Genomic DNA, 19,137 nt, shown 5'->3' with positions numbered 1-19,137 from the left:
AAAAGAGTAGAAGGTACAAGTACCTAGACCTAGGACTAAGTGTCCTAGGTGTCACATAGGACTAAGTGTCCTATGTGGCCTAAAAGACACTAACACTGTAAGTGTCTTTATTTATGCCTACAAGGCACATACCATGGCCTATAGGGCATCACTAGAACCACCAGAGGATGGCCTACAATCTCCAGATAGCTTGGACCACGAACTCTCACTGATTTCTCAAGCAAGTACTCTTCTGGCTTTAGTACACCTTGTCCAAAATCACCTTTCAGCAATCTGCTTTTGAGGTTTGAAGCACACACACTTCCCCTTTGGCTTTCGAAGAAGGCCCATTCCTTCCAATCTCGCATTATCAAAGACATATGAAGAGCAGATTCTCTCCACAGCATGCTATAAGGGCTTAAATTAATGACATCAAACACATAAAAGAATGTCATATTGCCTGTGTGCTTGCTCGGAAAGCAAACCATGCATCTTATGGAGGCACATACCAATAACCTGTGTAATCCTGTACTGCCCCTGTCTGAATGACAACAACCATCTGAACCTCAAACCCTAGGGCACTCCATGGAATCTACCCCCGTGTCAGTGTTAACAGCCACGCACGTGGAAGAATCCAAGCACTCCATGTTGTCATTCACCTTCACAAAGGTCTCAGACTCCCCGTCGGTCCACATTTCAATGTCAAACATCTTCATTGTGACTTCTAGGTTGGCATATATGACCTCAGTAACACATGGAGATGTCACCTAGAACAGTTCTTAAATTACCACATTAGCTTTGGCTTTTGTATCACCATCTGATCTAAGTCGGACTCCTTGTTCTTTTGATCTGCCTTCTTCTTTCTGCAATCCTTTGTGAAATGCCGTGGCTCGTCACAATAGAAACACTTTTTCTTGTGCTTCCTCTTCATCTCGAGAATCATCCTTCGTGGGCTTGCCACCATTAGGTTTGCCCTTTCCTTTGCTAGCTTTATCCTTTGCGAGCAACGCCTTGTCATTGTTGTGGTTGTTGTAGAGCTTCTCCCTAGCTTCTTCCGGGAGCAGTAACGGATCTTCACCTTCCAAATAGGATAGTTACTCCCACCTAGTTTCCTGAACTACTAAAGCTAGGGATGGTGAAAGAAGGAATTGGATTGGGGGAGGAGGAAGGCAGAGAAGGGGCCGAAGAGGCTTCTGCTTCTGAATCGACATCTCTGCTGCTAAACCACACGGCAAAATCAAAAAGCAAAGTCAACTGTCTGTAGATCAGAACTCTGTACACACTTGACTAAACCTGATTCATCCTTTCCTTCTTGCAAGGGCACGGTCCTCCAGTCATGGAAGTCAATTCCCTAGAGCCTTTGAATCAGGGTTGTCCTTTAGTGAGGTCCCTGCCTTAAAGCTCTCACATTTGTGAGCCTCCTGCTTGGGCTTTGATACCATGTTAGAAATCAATCAACAGAGGGTATGCATAGCGGAAGATTGATAGAATAGCCTAGGAGCTCACACAGTGTGTGTGGCGTGTGGAATCACAAACGTCTTAACTTTATGTGCTTCAAATAGATGTGCAGACTAGTAAATAGACAATGATCCAGCCAGATATAGAAACCACCAAAACAATATATTTTCGTCCAAAGCTATGGACACAATACGAAAGAGATAGATCCATAGTCCCACCAAGATGTGGTCCTCTGATCTTACCACAAGGTACTTCTACTATTTGCCGGATATCTCTAGATCATTGAGCCCGTGTGCTCTGACCTTGAGCGTATGTAGACTCTCTGTCTAAAGACCTCAGCTCCTTGCTGCCCTAGAAGACAGCCTAGGCCCTAGATGAGCTCAGTCTGCAGCAACCTCTGGGTCTCCTCTGCCTCCTAGATTTAGGCCTGAGGGTGAGTCTTCTGCTGCTCCCAAAACTGCTGGCTGCTGGATCATGTTATGCCCCCCAAGGGGGCCCTGCTAAAAAGACCGACTGATCTGCCCTATTTTGGCTGACTCAGTCTGGCCCTACAGCCGACTCCACGGCTTCATAAAGCCGCCCCCTCTGTGGCCCACAAAACTAGGGGGATGTCCCTCACATCAAGGCAGGGGCCCAGCTCCTAGGTCTGCCCTATATAAGGCCTGGTAGGCTGGCTCCAAGCAGCCCAAGCAGCCTTTCTCTTGGCCAACCCATGTGCGGGTCTGTCCCACCTCTGCTGCGCCCGCCCTCTTCTGGCACCCTGATCTGCCCACACCTGTGCGCCTCAGTCCCGCACTGATCCGTACTTCTGCTGATGCTATCCGTGAGCTCATAGCCTCTGTTCTTGGGTCCCTGCTGCTGCCCTCTGCTCCGCCTTATGCTCCTGCAGATCCTGCCTAGCAGCCAGGTACCCTTGTCCTCTCTTCTCTCTTTTCTGGGCATATGCTGCCCTAGGTCTCCCTTCCCCAGGCTCTCCTCGTTTGGAGGTTTACAGATGGGGAGGTGACCGTTCCAACCTGTATATGTATATGTGTGTGTGTATGTGTGGGGGGGGGGGGGGGGACAGGTTCATTTCACCCAAAAAAAAAAGTGTGTGGGGACAGGTTTACGATTTCTTGTAATATAATACAAATGTCTTTCACTGAAAAAAAGAGCGTGTGTGTGTACAGCAAGCACACTTTGGTCTGGGGATGCACTATTGACTATTTTGGCAACTCCTTTCCCAAACGCTACATGCCTTTCATGTGGTGCACTGACTTGAGGTCACTCATAGATTGAGTGATTGGGCTCTTTACTTCAACTATCCACGCTGCAGTCTGTTGCTGTTGGGTGATATTGCAATGGCCATGTTGTATAAGGTTTTGTTACTGCCTCCTTGGATTTTTGAGCATGCGAATCACATTTGGTCTATGGCTCGTAATGCGTGTCTTTTTCTTTTGGACATTTGCTCTCATGCCGGTGTATTGATCCAGCTGTTTCTCGTTGCTGTTTAGCACTCAGGGAGTCTGTGTCTCATATTTTCTGGCGTTGCCTTGACACGTGGCTTCATCGGCGTTCCTCATCGGTAATAAAGAGGAGAGGGATAAAAACAGCACAATGGTATTGGACCTATGGAGCAAAGATCCAAAACAGATTGTTCATGGTTGTGTGGATATCTTTATCTACTCTCTCTCTCTATCTCTCTCTCTCTCTCTATATATATATATATGTATATATATATATATATATATGTATATATATATATATATATATATCATATGGAGATGGTAATAAAGAGGAGAGGGATAAAAACAGCACGACGGTATTGGACCTATGGGGCGGAGGTCCAAAATAGATTGTTCATGGTTGCATGGACCTATAATGACACCCTTTGGTTTAATCGAGAGGGGTTCTAAGAGACTTACACTAGTAGACATGTTGTATTTTACATTGAGACACACGAGAGTCTTGAGAGGGCTAGCCATAGTGACATGACACATGGCACCCACAAGAACGAGACGAGGAGAGATTATGGAATACGAGGCTTTGTGGTTGTAGCAGTTCTCTTCAGATCACATTTGAGACTGCTCATATCTATGATGCACAAGGAGGAGCATGCACGACACATGTGGATTCAAGTTCAAACACTTGATGCGACCACACGTCCGATCTTCAAATTGCGGTATGCTTGTTTTCCTTAGATACATTGTCCTATGCCATATCCTCGTTTTGCGTAGCCGAAGAATCTATTGGTGCATCCACGCTCGACTCAGCAGTAGCACAACAAAGAAAAACTGATATGGAGTCTTTCGAACATCCATAGTTGAGATCAAAGGACTCTTAGGAAGATCTTTCTTTCCCCCGCACATTTTTCAATCCAAATTTATAGATGTGGTTCTGCCAATCCACCTCAAGATTTTCCTTCAAGTGCCACACCATTCCAAGTACTATTTCAGCATGCGCAAGCCAAGTAATTTCAAAATCCAGCTTCTCTACTTACACTTGGAACGGGCAGATGAATGTTCACAATTTGTGACATATTCCTTTCCTAAATTCTGTACTTATGGATGGAGGGATGAGTGGATACTTGTGGAAGGGTATGCCCTTTCAACGGGATACTTCCCATGAGGCACAACTCTTCACAAGAGCTACAACTCTTGTAGAGAGGCACAACTCTCATCAAGGGTTGCACCCTTTACAAGAGACACATCTTCATCCATGCACCCTTGGAGAAGACACCTTTACATGTGTGACTATTTGCTCTCAATATAAGAGAGGCCTTTTGTATGGATTAGACACTTCAGACATATGCTTCTTCTTTGCTATCATTACAGCCTGCTTTCTGCTCCTCAGCTAGATAACTAGGATTTCATACATGAACCCCTAAAGGCATGTTTTTGCTTTGTAGCACTATTTGCTTTTTTAACGAGGATGGGTTTAGGCATGCTCATGGATTCATTTAAATAGATGTATATCTTAACAGTGTGCAGCATATAGCAATATGAAGGCTGGTTCTTGTTTGCTGATAGCTCTGTGAATCAGCTGGGCCAACTGCTTGGGAATTGTTTGGCTCAGTACGAAAGACTTTGGACTAGATATGAAAGATCTCAGGAGTCAGTTCTATTCGCAGAACTCTGTTAACACAATTGGATGTGCATGTATAGATTTAGAATGTTTGAAGAGGAATATAAGTGTTTTTGTAAGGTTGGATATATTGTAGCTTTGTAAACTTATATGTGAAAAGGAAGATGAGTGCTTTTTTAAAATTTTATTGTCACAGGTGTTTCCTTTCTCTTATGTTATCTGGGACTGAGGAACCCACAGTTCATCTTGATGAGTTTTTGATCTGTCTAGAGATTTCTTAGAAGATGCATTTTACTCATCAGATATCTTTTGTTCTCTTCTGCTGTCTGTTTGTTTTGTTAGATTGTTTTGGGAGGAAATGGGGCCCAAAATTCTCTCACTTTGATCTTACTCCGGTGAGATCTTTTCCCTTCGCATGGCTATTAAATTCTTTTGCACGTTTTAATGTATTTACAACCGTCATGAATTCCATATAGAACAGGGTTCATGTCTCAGGATGGGAAAAGAGATAATTGGAATAGCATATACATCCGCTGTTATTTTTGTGTAGGTAGAGTGATTAATGTCTCAGGATGGGAAAAAAGATAATAAAACTTCGTATACATCCACTGTTCTTTATAGCTCCTTATTAGGTGCAGCTCATGTGTACTTTCTACATATTCACTGCCCTTTAAGGATTTTTGTTAGGTCCAGTGATGTTTAAATGGGAAGAGGATGAACTTATGAGTAGAAAATAACTCTCGGCAATATTACCTGCTTTGTAGAGGGATTCCAAGCGTATATCTGTCTTGCTGGCACAAGCGGCAAATGAAGCAATTCCAGACGATATGAGCATTCCAGAATCATTTAATGATCTCATTTCTGAAGTGAGGACCAAACATTTGGATACGAGGGCATCTCTTGTAAAGCTAAAGGCCATGGTTTGATTCTGATCAGATCTTGCAGTATTTTTATTTTGCATTCAATTTGTGGTATCAGGTTTGCCAGCCTTGCTGTATGTGGCTCCAGCAAAGCTTGAAGATATTAAATTTGCCACATGCTGATTGGCATAAAACAAGGATTTGAAAACTGTTTACCTGAAAATGTTTTTCTGGGGGATACTTCCTCTTGGTGTTGCTTTTAATAATCGAGCTCTGGAAAATGGACAAGTTCTTGTGACTTTCTCAGTGGTAACTGCCATGTTATTGGGCCAATGCTTTCCTTTGGGATGCAGCTTGGTAGGGAATAGCAAGCACAAGCACGCCAGGGTCTCCTAAGCATGCGGAGTTTTTACTTTGGGAAACCTGCAAATAAAATATCTTACTATTAGTTTTGTCTGGTTTTTTGAGCGTATGTTTTCAGGAATTAGCAAAAATGAAACTCTAGTCTTAATCGATATTTTTCAGGTGGAAGCCTTTGATAAGCGAGCAAAGCAAGCAAAACTGCAGGAAGCATTATACAGGCACTTTGCATCAACTGGCATCCCAAAGGGATTACACTGCTTATCACTGAAACTGACAACAGAGTACTCTTCAAATGCTAGAGCTCGACGTGAGCTGCCATCACCTGAGCTCGTTCCTCGTCTTACAGATAACTCTCTTCATCACTTTGTTGTTGCTACAGACAATGTCATTGCAGCATCTGTGGTTGTGTCATCTACAGTAAAAAATGCAAAGGAACCTTGGAATATTGTATTTCATGTTATCACAGACAGAAAAACGTACGCAGCAATGCATGCATGGTTTGCTCTATATCCTCTTCCACCAGCAATCGTTGAGGTGAGGGGTGTACACCAATTTGCTTGGTTGACAAAAGATCATGTCCCTGTACTGGAGGCTTTGGAGACTCACAACAACATCCTGTGGTATTATCATGGAGACCATGCATCTGGGACTGATTTTAGTGACTCACCAAGAACATTGGCTTCTAAGCTGCAGTCTCGGAGTCCCAAGTACATTTCGATCATGAACCACCTGCGCATCTATCTTCCAGAGGTAAGAACTTTGTTAAGATGTATGTTGCCCCTCTAGCAAGAGTGCTTTATTTAAGCCACACTTAAGCCTTGACTTGAACAAGTTGGGTCTCCTTAATATCCAAAAAAGGCTAGGAGATTGTTTTGTTAGGTCTCTAAGGTACAGTAAAGCAAGTGGTTTCGAGTCTTGAACTATCTCTTTTTAATTTTGAAATGGCTGGGCTGCACTTAGTCAATGGCATACAGGATTTTTAGTGCTTATATACAGCTGCCTTTTGTGAGCATGCCTTTTTCAAAAAGGGGTTTTCCAGGTCTTTCCCTCAGTTCATGCCCTACTGCAAAAGTTTCAGTTTTTTTCAGAGTTGAAATCTTTTACACTTGAAAATTGTTTTATTTCCAGATAAAAGTCTTATGTCTGCGTTATGTTTTAATCTTCTCAAAAGAACCAACGCTTTGATGAAGTAAATCTACAGTTGCATTAGGTAATGCGTAAATCTGTGTGCCCTTTCATGAGGAGGATGTCAGGGATGTCGGTAGGCTTGAGGGAGGGGAATCTTGCCCCTGGGAGGGCGCTTATACATACCTACATACATACAGTATGTGTGGGTGTGTGGATTTGTATGTGTGAGAGCATACTTTTATACTATGGTCTACACCCATTGTTGGGCGCTGATGACATCAGTGGGGATGTCATAGTAGCTAGTCCTTGCTATGCGTGATGGAGTCTATGGTTTTCAATCTTATGAGTGACTATCGTGAGATTGAAACTGCACTATGTTGTGTTTTTAGAGGATGAGTTTGGGAATGTTCCTGGATTCATCTAGGTATATGCATAAGGTCCCATCTAGGCTATAAAGACTAGTCTATGCCAGTCTATACCTGCCCCTTATGGGCTTCCAAAAACAGCCAAAATGGGCACTGCACGTGCAGCCCTCCCATGGGCAAGATTCCCCTCCCTCAAGCCTAGACCTGACAGCATATGACGGAAAATGAAAACGAAGGCTTTTAAGGCCCAACTTCAGAATTTCAATTTCATAATTCGTTGGAATTTAGGGTTTGCAGACCCGTGTTTAGGGTTTGGCTAGCTGTAACAGGTTTTTCAGACCCGTTTTTAGGGTTTTCCAGCTGCTACAGGGGTTTCAGACCCATTTTTAGGGTTTATCCATTTGTCACGATCTGTGACGTATTCCTTTCTCTATTTCTAGACTTATGGATGGTTTGATGAATGGACACTTGTGGAAGGGTATGCCCTTTCGACAAGACACTTCCTATGAGGCACAACCCTTCACAAGAGACATTCCTATTGTAATGTACCCTCTCATCAAGGGTCACACCCTTCACGAGGGGTACACACCTCTTCATGCACATACACTTTGGAGTACACACCTTTTCATGTGTGACTCTTCACTCTCTATATAAGAGAGGCCCAATTGTATGGATGACACACTATAGCTTCACTACAGACACTCAAGCAATACAATTATTCCTTGTTCTCTGCTATTTCAGTCTCCTTTCTGTTCCTTAGCACATTTCTAAATATAGTAAATTTAGGATTTCTTACAGTGGTATTAGAGCAAATTTCGCTCCTGCCTGTAAGAAATGCCCCCCCACCTTCTAGCGCCTATCTGATACATCTCTTTCCGCTAGAAGGATATCCGTGCACAGTGTGTATGGAAGAGAGGGAGAGAATGAGCGTAAAAATTTTTAGCGCCAACCCTGCCTAAAGTCATCAATGGCCTCTCCATCTCCCACACATCACGAGTTGATGTGAATGGACACGACAAAAATCGTGTCTTTTCATGTGCTTGGGCTATCCCAAAACCAAGGGACACACCTTTTCCACCATCGGACACACCTTTTGATGAAGAGTCTTGACTCCTCACCCAAGGGACACACCCCATCGTGGCAAAAAGGACACACCTATTCATGTGGGGACACCCCTTTTAAAAACAGGGACACACCCCTTCATGAAAAGGTGCACCTATTCCAAGAGTCACACCCCTTCAAATAGGCACACCTTTTGGAACCAAGCACCTTATATAAAAGGGTACCTAGAGGGGTTAAAAAGGAAAACCCAGCCCCCAACCTTAGGTCTACCCTAGATTACCGAAGGGTCAAATAAACCCACCCTTTAAATTTTTTGGGGAACCACCCAACGTAGGCAGCACAAACGAAAAGACAAAAGGGACGATCCATTTCAACGCCCGTACAGACTTTCGTCAAACAGGTTGGCCTGCCTGCGCAGCCCCTGCCCTCGCCATTTCGCTGCCCTGCTCCCCTTGCCATATGCAGCCCCTAGCCTCGCCAGTTTTCGGCCCTGGTTCCCTGCCAGCCTGCAGCGCTAGATCAGTGTCAGCTGCCATTTCTGCCGCAAATCAGCCTTGGAAGCTGCAGCCTGGTTTCGCTAGCCTCCACTGTGATCCAGCTTGCAGCCTTTGACGCCTTTTATCGCGATCCAGCCTGCAGCCTGTTTCGCCATTGACAGCCTGCCCTCCCCCCTTGTTTCGCCACCTTATCTGCCAGTTCAGCAGCGGTTCAGCCCTCCTATCGCGATGAAGACAACCTGTTAAATGCGCCCTGTTCCTGTTTTCCAATCTGGACCAGCCAGGCCCAGATCTGCTCCTCGCGACCCACTGCAACAAGGACCTCCGGAGAGAAATCTGCAGGCCTTTTCTACGCAACAAATTGGCAGATTACATCAATGCCAGGTGGATTCTTTCCATTCTACTTTTAAGGATTCTCTTGTCATTATCCAATTGCAGCAAATGACAGACGCTCCCTTAAAGCATGGAAACCCCTGGTAATTCACCCGGCCTTTCAAGGACACCTCGGGCATCATCTACCACACAATATCGTGTTCAGATTGCACAACCAGCCCATTTCGGAGCTTTGGCATCGTGGGTCTTCTGTGTCACGTGCCCTCCTAGTGATTTGGACCACATCCTATACCTTCTGCGTGAGGCACCTCAGTTACATTACTTCCTCAACACAGTCCAGGTTGTGTTTCACGAGACACGAAGATACCCAGAACCCGATATTCCTCAAGAGTTTGTTGTCCATCTTTGGAGAGAATTTTAACCCTCACCTTCGGCATCTCCAGGGTACTCTCCACCTCCTTGAGCTCCCAGATTTCCTCCTATACAGGTTGTACCTTCCCCAAGACAGTATTTACATTCTGAAGGCACTCCTTCTCTTGGATATCCTCCACTTCCGACAGTAGCTCCTTATCCCTTCTCAGATCCGTGGACTCTGCAACCTACTCCTGTACTCTCATGAGCAGTAACACCCATCTCGGCATCACCAGTGTTACCTCAGACAGGACCTCCTTTACCAGATTTCCACGGGTGGTTCCATTCTGCCTCGCCTGCCCCCTTCAACATAAGCAACCTCAGGGAGCAGCCCGAATCTTCTTCCAGGAATGGTACAAACTAGAGCACAGGTTCGTGCTTTTCTCACGAGGACCTCAGATATGTCGCAACGCTCGCGTGCAGCCTCTCCAGAGATCAAAGACTCAAGTCCCAAAAAGACCCGTGAAGTCAACATACAAGGCGAAACACTACAGCAACTTCAAATTTCCCAGCTTCAGGACATCATCTCCGACTTGGTCCAGAAAGTCCAACAACTCCAAGATTCTCGCAGTACCACACATACAGAGGATGACGTGATGCAACCAGACGACTATGCGGATTCATTCCCACCAGAGGTAGAAAACACTGAACTTCGTGCCCTCTATCGTTTACTCCAAGCTTCCAAAACTAAAAGACTTGACATCAAACTTTCGGAAGCCTACACTGGTCAACGCAATCGCCGAACAGTTGACCAATGGCTCGCAAAATTGCGCATGTATTTTGATACTGTTGACCTCACTGAAGACAAAAAGATCGCCTTGGCAGCCTCCCTCCTCAAAGATACAGCTTTCCTATGGTGGCAATGACGCTTAAAGGACGGCAAAAGTGTGTTAACTTGGAAACGTTTTGAACATGTGCTTCGTAAGCAGTTCATACCTGCCAATGCGGACTTCCAAGCACGTTCAAAACTTCGACAGTTGGAGCAAACAGGCTCCCTGTCTTCCTACATCTCTCAGTTCACCACATTGGTACTGGAGATTGATGATTTAACTGAGGATGATCGCCTTCATGCTTTCATCTCAGGCCTAAATCCCTCGTTACGCATTGATGTCCTTAAAGCAAACATCACCACCACAGCTGGCGCTATTGCTTACGCAGAGCGCATTACAGATTTTCAAAACACAGGGAAGCAGAGTGCTAATCGAACACAGAACTCTACTATGGCCAAAGGTGCTCGCCCTTAAGATAACCCCAGGTTCAGAAAAAACTCGGGTAATCAAGGTCAGTGACAGTCTCAAGATCCCCATAAGTCTCAGAAATCGTATGCTGGATTCCAACAGAAGCACTCCTCTAAGGATCGCGCCTCTTCTTCTTTACAAAGTCATCACCGTCATTCCCAACATAAAGGTGCGGCCATTGACAAGAAGAACAACTCCAGCACAAAAGGACTTTGTACCATCTGTACAGGCGACCATAGATGGTTCGATTGTCCCAAGCGACCAAAGCAAAATTCCAATATGGAACCTAGCACTTCCCAAAGAGAAGATGCTACCCTAGCACAAGACAAGAAAGGCAAAGCTGTTTGAATGGCAAATACCATCCACCTGAGCCTTGCCAGCAACCCTGAACCTTCCCTGGCCACTCAAGTACTTTGTGTTCAAGGATCGATGCGTGGAACAACGGTCACTATCCTCATCGACAGTGGCTGCTCTCATAACTTCCTAGCTAGTTCTATGGTCGACAAACTTTGGTTGACCACCAGTCCTAGTCTCATGGACTATCAGATTAAACTCGCAAATGGAACTACCTTCTTGTGTAACACCAGAATCAAAAACTCGTCTTTTCGCATCCAACATTATACGGATAAGTTGAACTTCGACATCATGCCTCTTTCTTGGTACGATGTCATACTTGGATAACAGTGGCTCTACGACTATGATCCATCAATCAACCATTGAGTACATTCCAGGACTACGCAATGTAGTTGCAGATGCTCTCAGCAGGTGCGAGAGACTCGACATCGACTTATCACGGAATTCCTTGTTCTTTGGCGAGATCTGGACAACTCCGACGCTACTTGGCAATCTGATGAAGACTTATAACAGTACCATGACATTTTACAGCAGTATTTTCAGAATTTACTGTGATATTTTCTACATCAGTTCATTATCTCCACCAGGGTCTTATTTTGAGTGGGAGGGGATGTCACGATCTGTGACGTATTCCTTGCTCTATTTCTAGACTTATGGATGGTTTGATGAATGGACACTTGTGGAAGGGTATGCCCTTTCGACGGGACACTTCCTATGAGGCACAACCCTTCACAAGAGACATTCTATTGAAGAGACATTCCTATTGTAATGTACCCTCTCATCAAGGGTCACACCCTTCACAAGGGGTACACACCTCTTCATACACATATACTTTGGAGTCCACACCTTTTCATGTGTGACTCTTCACTCTCTATATAAGAGAGGCCCAATTGTATGACTGACATACTACAGCTTCACTAGAGACACTCAAGCAATACAATTATTCCTTGTTCTCTGCTATTTCAGTCTCCTTTCTGTTCCTTAGCACATTTCTAAATATAGTAAATCTAGGATTTCTTACACCATCAGCCGCCGCTCCTACAGGGCTGGTCGCCTCTTTGGGAGCACTCTTGTAGCTGCTACTGTGCTGACCAGCTGTATCTTTTTTTTAACAGGCTGCTCTTGGTTTTGGTGGTTTTCGATCGGTTTTCAAGATCTTGGAGCTATTCCATAACCAGTCGCCCCATATTTTGTAGGTTTTTCTTGTCAAGTGGCCTCTATTTTTTAGCATTGGTTGAAATCAGGATTGTTTTCTCTGTTCCGACGCAGAACAGCTCGGCCAGATTGGCCAGTTTGGAACAAAAGGGGTGAATAAACTCTGTATCTGCTCGAGCTGCAAAGCTTTCACTGAGGGGGTGCATTTGCCTCAAGTATGGCTCAATATAGTTACTATTCAGTCACTTTTGGGAACTTTGTTCTCCATTGCTCGCTTTATTAACTACCGTACCAAGAGGATTTATTCACATCGTGAATTTTAGAGAGCATTTTTATGTGCACATTTCAGAGATGGTAAAAATCAGAATTAGGATCCAAGAGAGGTATTTGGAGTTTTGGCCCAAGGGGGATACATTGGATGGCACCAATTATCGCATGTGGGGTGTATGGGGAGTTGCAAAGAGTCTTTGGGGCTTTGTCATAGGCGCCAATGTCTGTCTAGTAGATGCTGCATAAGCACATTTTGACGAAGATCTAGGATCTCAGAGAATAGTTACCGACTATTGATGAGGTGATATTTGACAGCCAGCTTGTGTCCAGTACAATCTTATCTGTCTTTTCATACTTCTCTAAATTTGTACATGAGGGGTATTACAAATACACTCACCTTCCAACCTCTAGTGGGATTGTTATTGCAGGAAGAATAGACAAGAAAGAACATGTCTATTAATGTGCATGATGGGAATCAAGCCTTGGTGGCAAAAGGCAAGAACAAGCCTTCATTTTCTATTAGTCGAGAACTGATTCAGCTCAGACATCAAAGAAATATTCAGGTAATGCAGGTCATCCCAAAAAGAACGGTAAGTGCTATGAATGTAAGAAGCTTGGACACCATATCAATGGATTTAGGAAGAGGTTGGAGAAAGAAAAGAAAAAGAAGGAAGTTGGAATGATAGTTTCAGAAATGCATTAGATGCAAGCAAAAGCAGTGCTTTAACAAATTATGTGGCTGAAGATTGGTCCTTTTTGGTTAGCAGTTATGATGTCAAGAATGATGCCAACCATAAGGTTACCTTACTTAGTGTGGGTCAAAGTCCATCAGTTGGATATCAAAACAGCCTTCCTCAATGGGGACTTGCATGAGGAAGTGTATGTAAGTACCCTGTTTAACATCATTTCTTGTATCTAGGTGAGAGTCAGCGCCCGCTCGTAATCGGGCGGGTCAAAGCTTCGGATGGTAAAAACGGATGTTAGTGTCCAATCCTCGAATGAATTGCTTCATCTTATCGCTCTCAGACATGCCCAACTGCTGCGCTAGAGTGATCACCTTGTTATTGTGAGTCAACACAGACGAGAAAACTCATCCTCTAGGTTAAGCATACACTGCAGCGGTAGAAAACGAGCTTTGAGATCGGTAACCAACGTTGCCCAAACGAAATTTGTCTTAAAAGTTGTTGGGTTCGTATGCTTACTAGTCCAATGTTGCCACCAGTTAACCGCCTCGCTGGTAAGATGAGGGGCTGCTGGTGGACTTTCTATTGCTCATCTTGAATCCGCGCTAATGGAAAATGAGCTCCCAACTGATGAATGAACTGAAGAATAGCTGACTGGTCACACTTACCATCATACTTAACAAAATTTGGAGCAAACTGGGTGAGTGGTAACAACCTTTGTCGATGATGAAGCTATGGCGGTGACTGCTACCATGTTCAAACTTGCCTGCATAGTGGCTAACATCTGTTTGGGTTGGAGAAGCATCGCCTCTTGGTCTAGCTTTTGTTGCCTCTCTGCCTGGGCGAGCTCTGTGTGTCGCAGTGCCTCCTCATTCTTGCGTTTCTCAGGCATCACTAAGAGCAATTTTTCAAAGTCTGTGGTACCTCTTTCTTCTAGCAGCTTTTTTGCTTCTTTAAACTCCAGACGTTGTTTTGTCTGGTCGAGCTGTCTTCTGCTTTCTTCTAGCTGGAGCTTGGGATGCATGTTCTTCGAGTTGTTGTAGGAGGATCCAATTCTATTCGGAAGGATTCGCCATCATATCTTGAGCACTTGGTGGAAGCGTATCTTTTTGGTAGTCTTTCTCCTCTTCATAGTCTTCAAAGTTCCTATCTTTTCCCGACCCTTCCATGGCACTTCATTGCGTGTCCTTTCCGGATCTCAACACAACCATACACTCGCGATAGTCAATTGGGATACAGACTGACGCTCTGATACTAATGTAACATGCTACAGTAATGTGATCGTGTAATCACATCAAGACCTTCTTTAAACCTTTAGGTAGGAATTAGTGTTATGCACCATAGAGAGAGAAAGGAGATAAGGGTAGAGAGAGAATGGAGTACAACCGATTGGGTCCCTGTACCCACTGAGGGCCCTGTCCCCCAATCAGGGGAGAATTTGCTTTATACTTGGAGTACAGATAACACTCTTCGAGAGAGCATGGAAGTATGCTTTTGAAGAGTACACTGTGCACACGTATTGCAGACCCAAAGACTTGAGAGGCAATGCCGACCAAAACCGAGACCTTGATGCTGTCCACATTGACAATGTAGGGCACTTTTGCAAGGCAAGGAAGATGCTTGTGCTGTCCAACGGGATGCAGGGTTACTGCGAGAGTGAGAGAGGGAAAGCTAGGAGTAATAGATTCTAAAGAGAGATGAGAGATGACTGAAATATAGAGCTGAGAAGTGAACTGTGCAAAACTGTAAAGAAAGCTGTAAAGAGCTGCTGAAACAGTACCCTAACCTTACTCCGTTTGCTGGTCCGAATCCTCAAGTGTGGTGCTGCGTATACACCTTCTGAACAGGCTGAACTGAAGGCCAAAGGCTGAGGCTGATTAGGGCCAACTCTGGGGGTGTTCAGGGCTGCACACAAGAGGCTGGAGGGGAGCTGTTTTGGAGTGTCGAAGGCTGGGGAGCTGGATGGGAAATGAGGGCATGGGGGCCATCTTTATATAGAGCTGGAAGGGCTGAACCAACCAGCCTAAAATGGTTGACTTTCTAGTCGGTTATTTTGGGGCTGGTTGGCTGGTCCCTACACCCCATAAAAGGCAGCCCTTCCCCTTCACTTGTTCCAGCCTTGAGGGGGCCCAAAAGGGCTTTGGACCTAAACCTATCTCTAATCCTAAGACGGAAACACTACCCTACTGTTCACGAGTGGGTACCAGTGAATAGGGACTGATCTGTCTAACTTGACCTAAGGCTGAGAGACTGACTTACATAGCTTGTGCTTGATTGTCCCTGGACAAGGGCTCACAAAGGGGTCACAACATACGACAAAATCTCCTATTAGGGAGCTATTATGCACTCGTCGATGTAGCCAGTGTGTCACATTGCACCGAAGTGCGGGGGTGCATGTGACAATATCGGTATCAATTTCGCTTCACTCTTTCTTCTCCCCACTTCCTATCCCCATCTCCATGAGAGGCTCCTTCCAACCCAGATCATGAGTGAAGCACACCAACTCAATTTAAAGCCCAAACAATCTAGGAGACCATGAAAGAGAAGGTGTCCACGATTAGAGATTTTGCTTCATTGGTTCAAGAATAATACAGGAAACGGCCAGCGCCTTGTATGTTCACGAGTGGGTACCAGTGAATAGGGACTGATCTGTCTAACTTGACCTAAGGCTGAGAGACTGACTTACATAGCTTGTGCTTGATTGTCCCTGGACAAGGGCTCACAAAGGGGTCACAACATACGACAAAATCTCCTATTAGGGAGCTATTATGCACTCGTCGATGTAGCCAGTGTGTCACATTGCACTGAAGTGCGGGGGTGCATGTGACAATATCGGTATCAATTTCGCTTCACTCTTTCTTCTCCCCACTTCCTATCCCCATCTCCATGAGAGGCTCCTTCCAACCCAGATCATGAGTGAAGCACACCAACTCAATTTAAAGCCCAAACAATCCAGGAGACCATGAAAGAGAAGGTGTCCACGATTAGAGATTTTGCTTCATTGGTTCAAGAATAATACAGGAAACGGCCAGCGCCTTGTATGTGGTCGACTTGCGAGCTCAAGCCATGCTGATGTTTCTGTAAGAGTCAAGACTTGAGCTCGCATTGGATTCCTTCATGAAAGAATCTTTTTAAACAGCTTTTGCAATGCTGATAGTGAGTCTTTTAAAAGTGCATTCATGGATTTCACGAAGTATGCAAAGTATGATAAACCAGAACTAGCAGTTGGCATTGCAGGTACAAAAGCAAAATGATAATAATTATGTTGGAATCACTAAGGAATTTTGCTATGACTGTGCGGGAACGAATCAAGCAATTTGTCAGATGCGTGAAGGAGGTTGCAAATGCTCCATCTATATCGGAACAAGGGCATAGTCTTTTGGAGCTTAGGAGTTACAGGGCCTGTAAAAAATTCTTAATTTGACGTTAGAGTCAGTAATGAAAGGGAAAGGAATGTATAACTTTAGTGTACTACTGCAACACCTGGTCTTTGGTGAGTAGTTGAATGTATTATGGACATCAAAGAAAAAGGCAGGAGGTGCATGGTTGAGCGTAACTGACTAACTATTAATTTATGGAAGTTTCAGGACAAAGGATATAATTATGTATGTTATTAAAGTTTTGAAGGCAAAGAGAGGCTAACTGGCATGACAGCGGAAAGGTCAGAATCAGTTCTGGACCAAGAGACCAGATAAGATTTTTTGAGAAGATGGAGATAAGGTTGCAGTCAAAATAATCTAGACTACTATACCATATATCACGGGGATATTTTCTTGTGAGCTAATTAATTGCTGTTTCATATATATCAGGGTCAAATAAAAGCACTTAAGACACTTTATCCGAAGAAACGCCTCAATACTTTATCCAATAATCTGCAATATGATCCCTGTAATGCCTTTGATTTATTCACTTGATATGAGGCTAATATGTTGTAACTCTTAGGTAGGTGGTAAGTTTCAAGCTAATACTTCGTTTTCCTAATGGATTGCTTGCATGGTGACGTCTCATTTTTCAACTCATCTCTCCAGTCTTTTCAATTGAAACTCATAAAAGTTGCTTCCCTTTCTTATCTGGATTTTAAATCAGATAATAAGACGAAAAATCTTCATTCCCTTTTATGTGCTAAATACTTTGGTTTTCACAGCTTTTCCCAGAGCTGCAGAAGGTTATTTTTCTGGATGATGATGTTGTTGTCCAACGTGACCTGGCTTCTCTTTGGGATATTGATATGGAAGGAAAGGTCAATGGAGCAGTAGAAACATGTCGAGGTGATGATTCATGGGTAATGTCGAAAACGTTTCGAACCTATTTTAACTTTTCAAATCCAATCATTGAAAAGACTTTTGACCCAGAAAGGTGTGCATGGGCATATGGGATGAACATCTTTGACTTGGAAGCATGGAGACACTCTGATATCACAGAAGTGTATCATTACTGGCTAAAGCAGGTGCTCTTCAAGGACCCTCTGCTTTTATTTTCACAGGGCAGCATTGTTAGGTCTCAAGCGAGTCTAATGATTTTAGCAGGCTTAACTTACGTTTCTGCAAATCTCTCATGTATTTATTCTTATATTATTTCCTTCATGACCTTATGAGCTTCTAAGCATGTTCGTTTTGTCTGAACTGAATGTGTCATGTCTTGAGTTAATTTTTTCAAAACCTTACTATATTATACTATCACATAAGGTACTTTTCAACCTTATACACATATGACATATTGGTGCCATTCTATGCTTGTCTATGAACTCTTTTCTCACATTATATACGATACAACGTACAACTATAGTGAAGTGACCTAATTTTCTTTATGTCATATGATGTCAGTACATGTTCCAGCTTTGGAGATGGTTGGTCATTTTAGATATCGATTGCCAATTGATATTTGAGAATGCTTTCTGCATTAAAGTACACGATGTACTCTTTTGGGCTTAATTTAGTAAGCAACGCAGTGGTCTCCCTGCTGTGCGAGCTCATGGGAGAGTTAATTTTGAGTTCTAGCCTTCTGTATTTCGTCGTAAACAAAATTAATAAAAAGTGGAGAGGAGGCTTATTTACTCTTAAATTCCTATAAGTTTGAGGTTTCAACCTTTCTAAATTTTTGTGGGATAATAATTTCTTCAAGGGATAGTAGTGATACTAGCCTATTCTGATGAGACTGGCACCAATGTCATCTCTCTAATGTCTGGACGTTTTTTGGGTGCTTGCTACTTTCATTAGGAAGGACAACGACACGTACTCACACTGGAGCCACCTACACCCCCCCCCCCCCCCAAAAAAAAAAAAGCAACGGAATATGGTTTTTTGCTCAGATATGGACTCTTCTCAGCTATTTGGGCCTTCCTCCAGCTGCTCCACCTTGGTCTAGCACCATTTTGCTGGGTTTACTCCTTCTTAACTCAGATCTGAGTGGTATAGTTGGATTTGAAGCTTTTCACTCTCTTTTATGTCACATTTGCACACATTGCAATGACATTGAGGTGATTTTGCTCTAGAAATTGGGCTTTTGTGTCACATTTGCATATTTTGCAGTGACATTTGCTCCTTTGATTGGACAAACATTTTCTTACAGGTCATTTTGGGAACAGCTTCTGCATTTTGATTAGTGTTTAAGAAGCCATCTTGGCATTGACACTTGCAAACTTTTGCTATCATTTTTGGTGTGACATTTGCAGTAGCAGTCAGATACTTGGGCAGCCAGCTCTTTGCATTGTAGCCTTGAGATTGTGACATTTGCATGGCACTTTTATTTTTATTTTTATTTTTTTGGGATTTTCATTTGCAATGGTAAACCATGAATCTTTTGGTATGCTTGCTGCTGAAGACAAGTTTGATCCCAGGTGGTCTTACTTGGTGCACCACCTGTTGGTGTCCAGGAACTTTTGGGGAATTGTATCTTGATCAGAGACTAGACCTGTCTCT

General features: G+C 43.8%; 1 protein-coding gene across 2 annotated transcripts in view; it reads left to right on the top strand.

The window, feature by feature from the left end:
• Positions 1–19,137, top strand: part of LOC147880891 (putative galacturonosyltransferase 13) — a 91,780-nt gene that overhangs the window by 39,872 nt on the left and 32,771 nt on the right. For both annotated transcript variants that reach the window (XM_087369656.1, XM_087369655.1), the window contains exons 2-5: positions 4,843–4,895; positions 5,265–5,420; positions 5,886–6,473; positions 17,364–17,666. In XM_087369656.1, coding sequence (XP_087225782.1) covers positions 4,843–4,895; positions 5,265–5,420; positions 5,886–6,473; positions 17,364–17,666 — 1,100 coding nt within the window. The remainder of the gene's footprint in view (positions 1–4,842; positions 4,896–5,264; positions 5,421–5,885; positions 6,474–17,363; positions 17,667–19,137) is intronic.

The sequence above is a fragment of the Dipteris shenzhenensis genome, chromosome 31, assembly GCF_047967505.1.
Source record: "Dipteris shenzhenensis isolate YYH24624 ecotype China chromosome 31, Dip_SZ_1.0, whole genome shotgun sequence".
In the NCBI taxonomy this organism is placed as follows: domain Eukaryota; kingdom Viridiplantae; phylum Streptophyta; class Polypodiopsida; order Gleicheniales; family Dipteridaceae; genus Dipteris; species Dipteris shenzhenensis.
The sequence above is the reverse complement of the archived record's forward strand: the minus strand, read 5'-3'. Positions and strand labels throughout refer to the sequence as shown.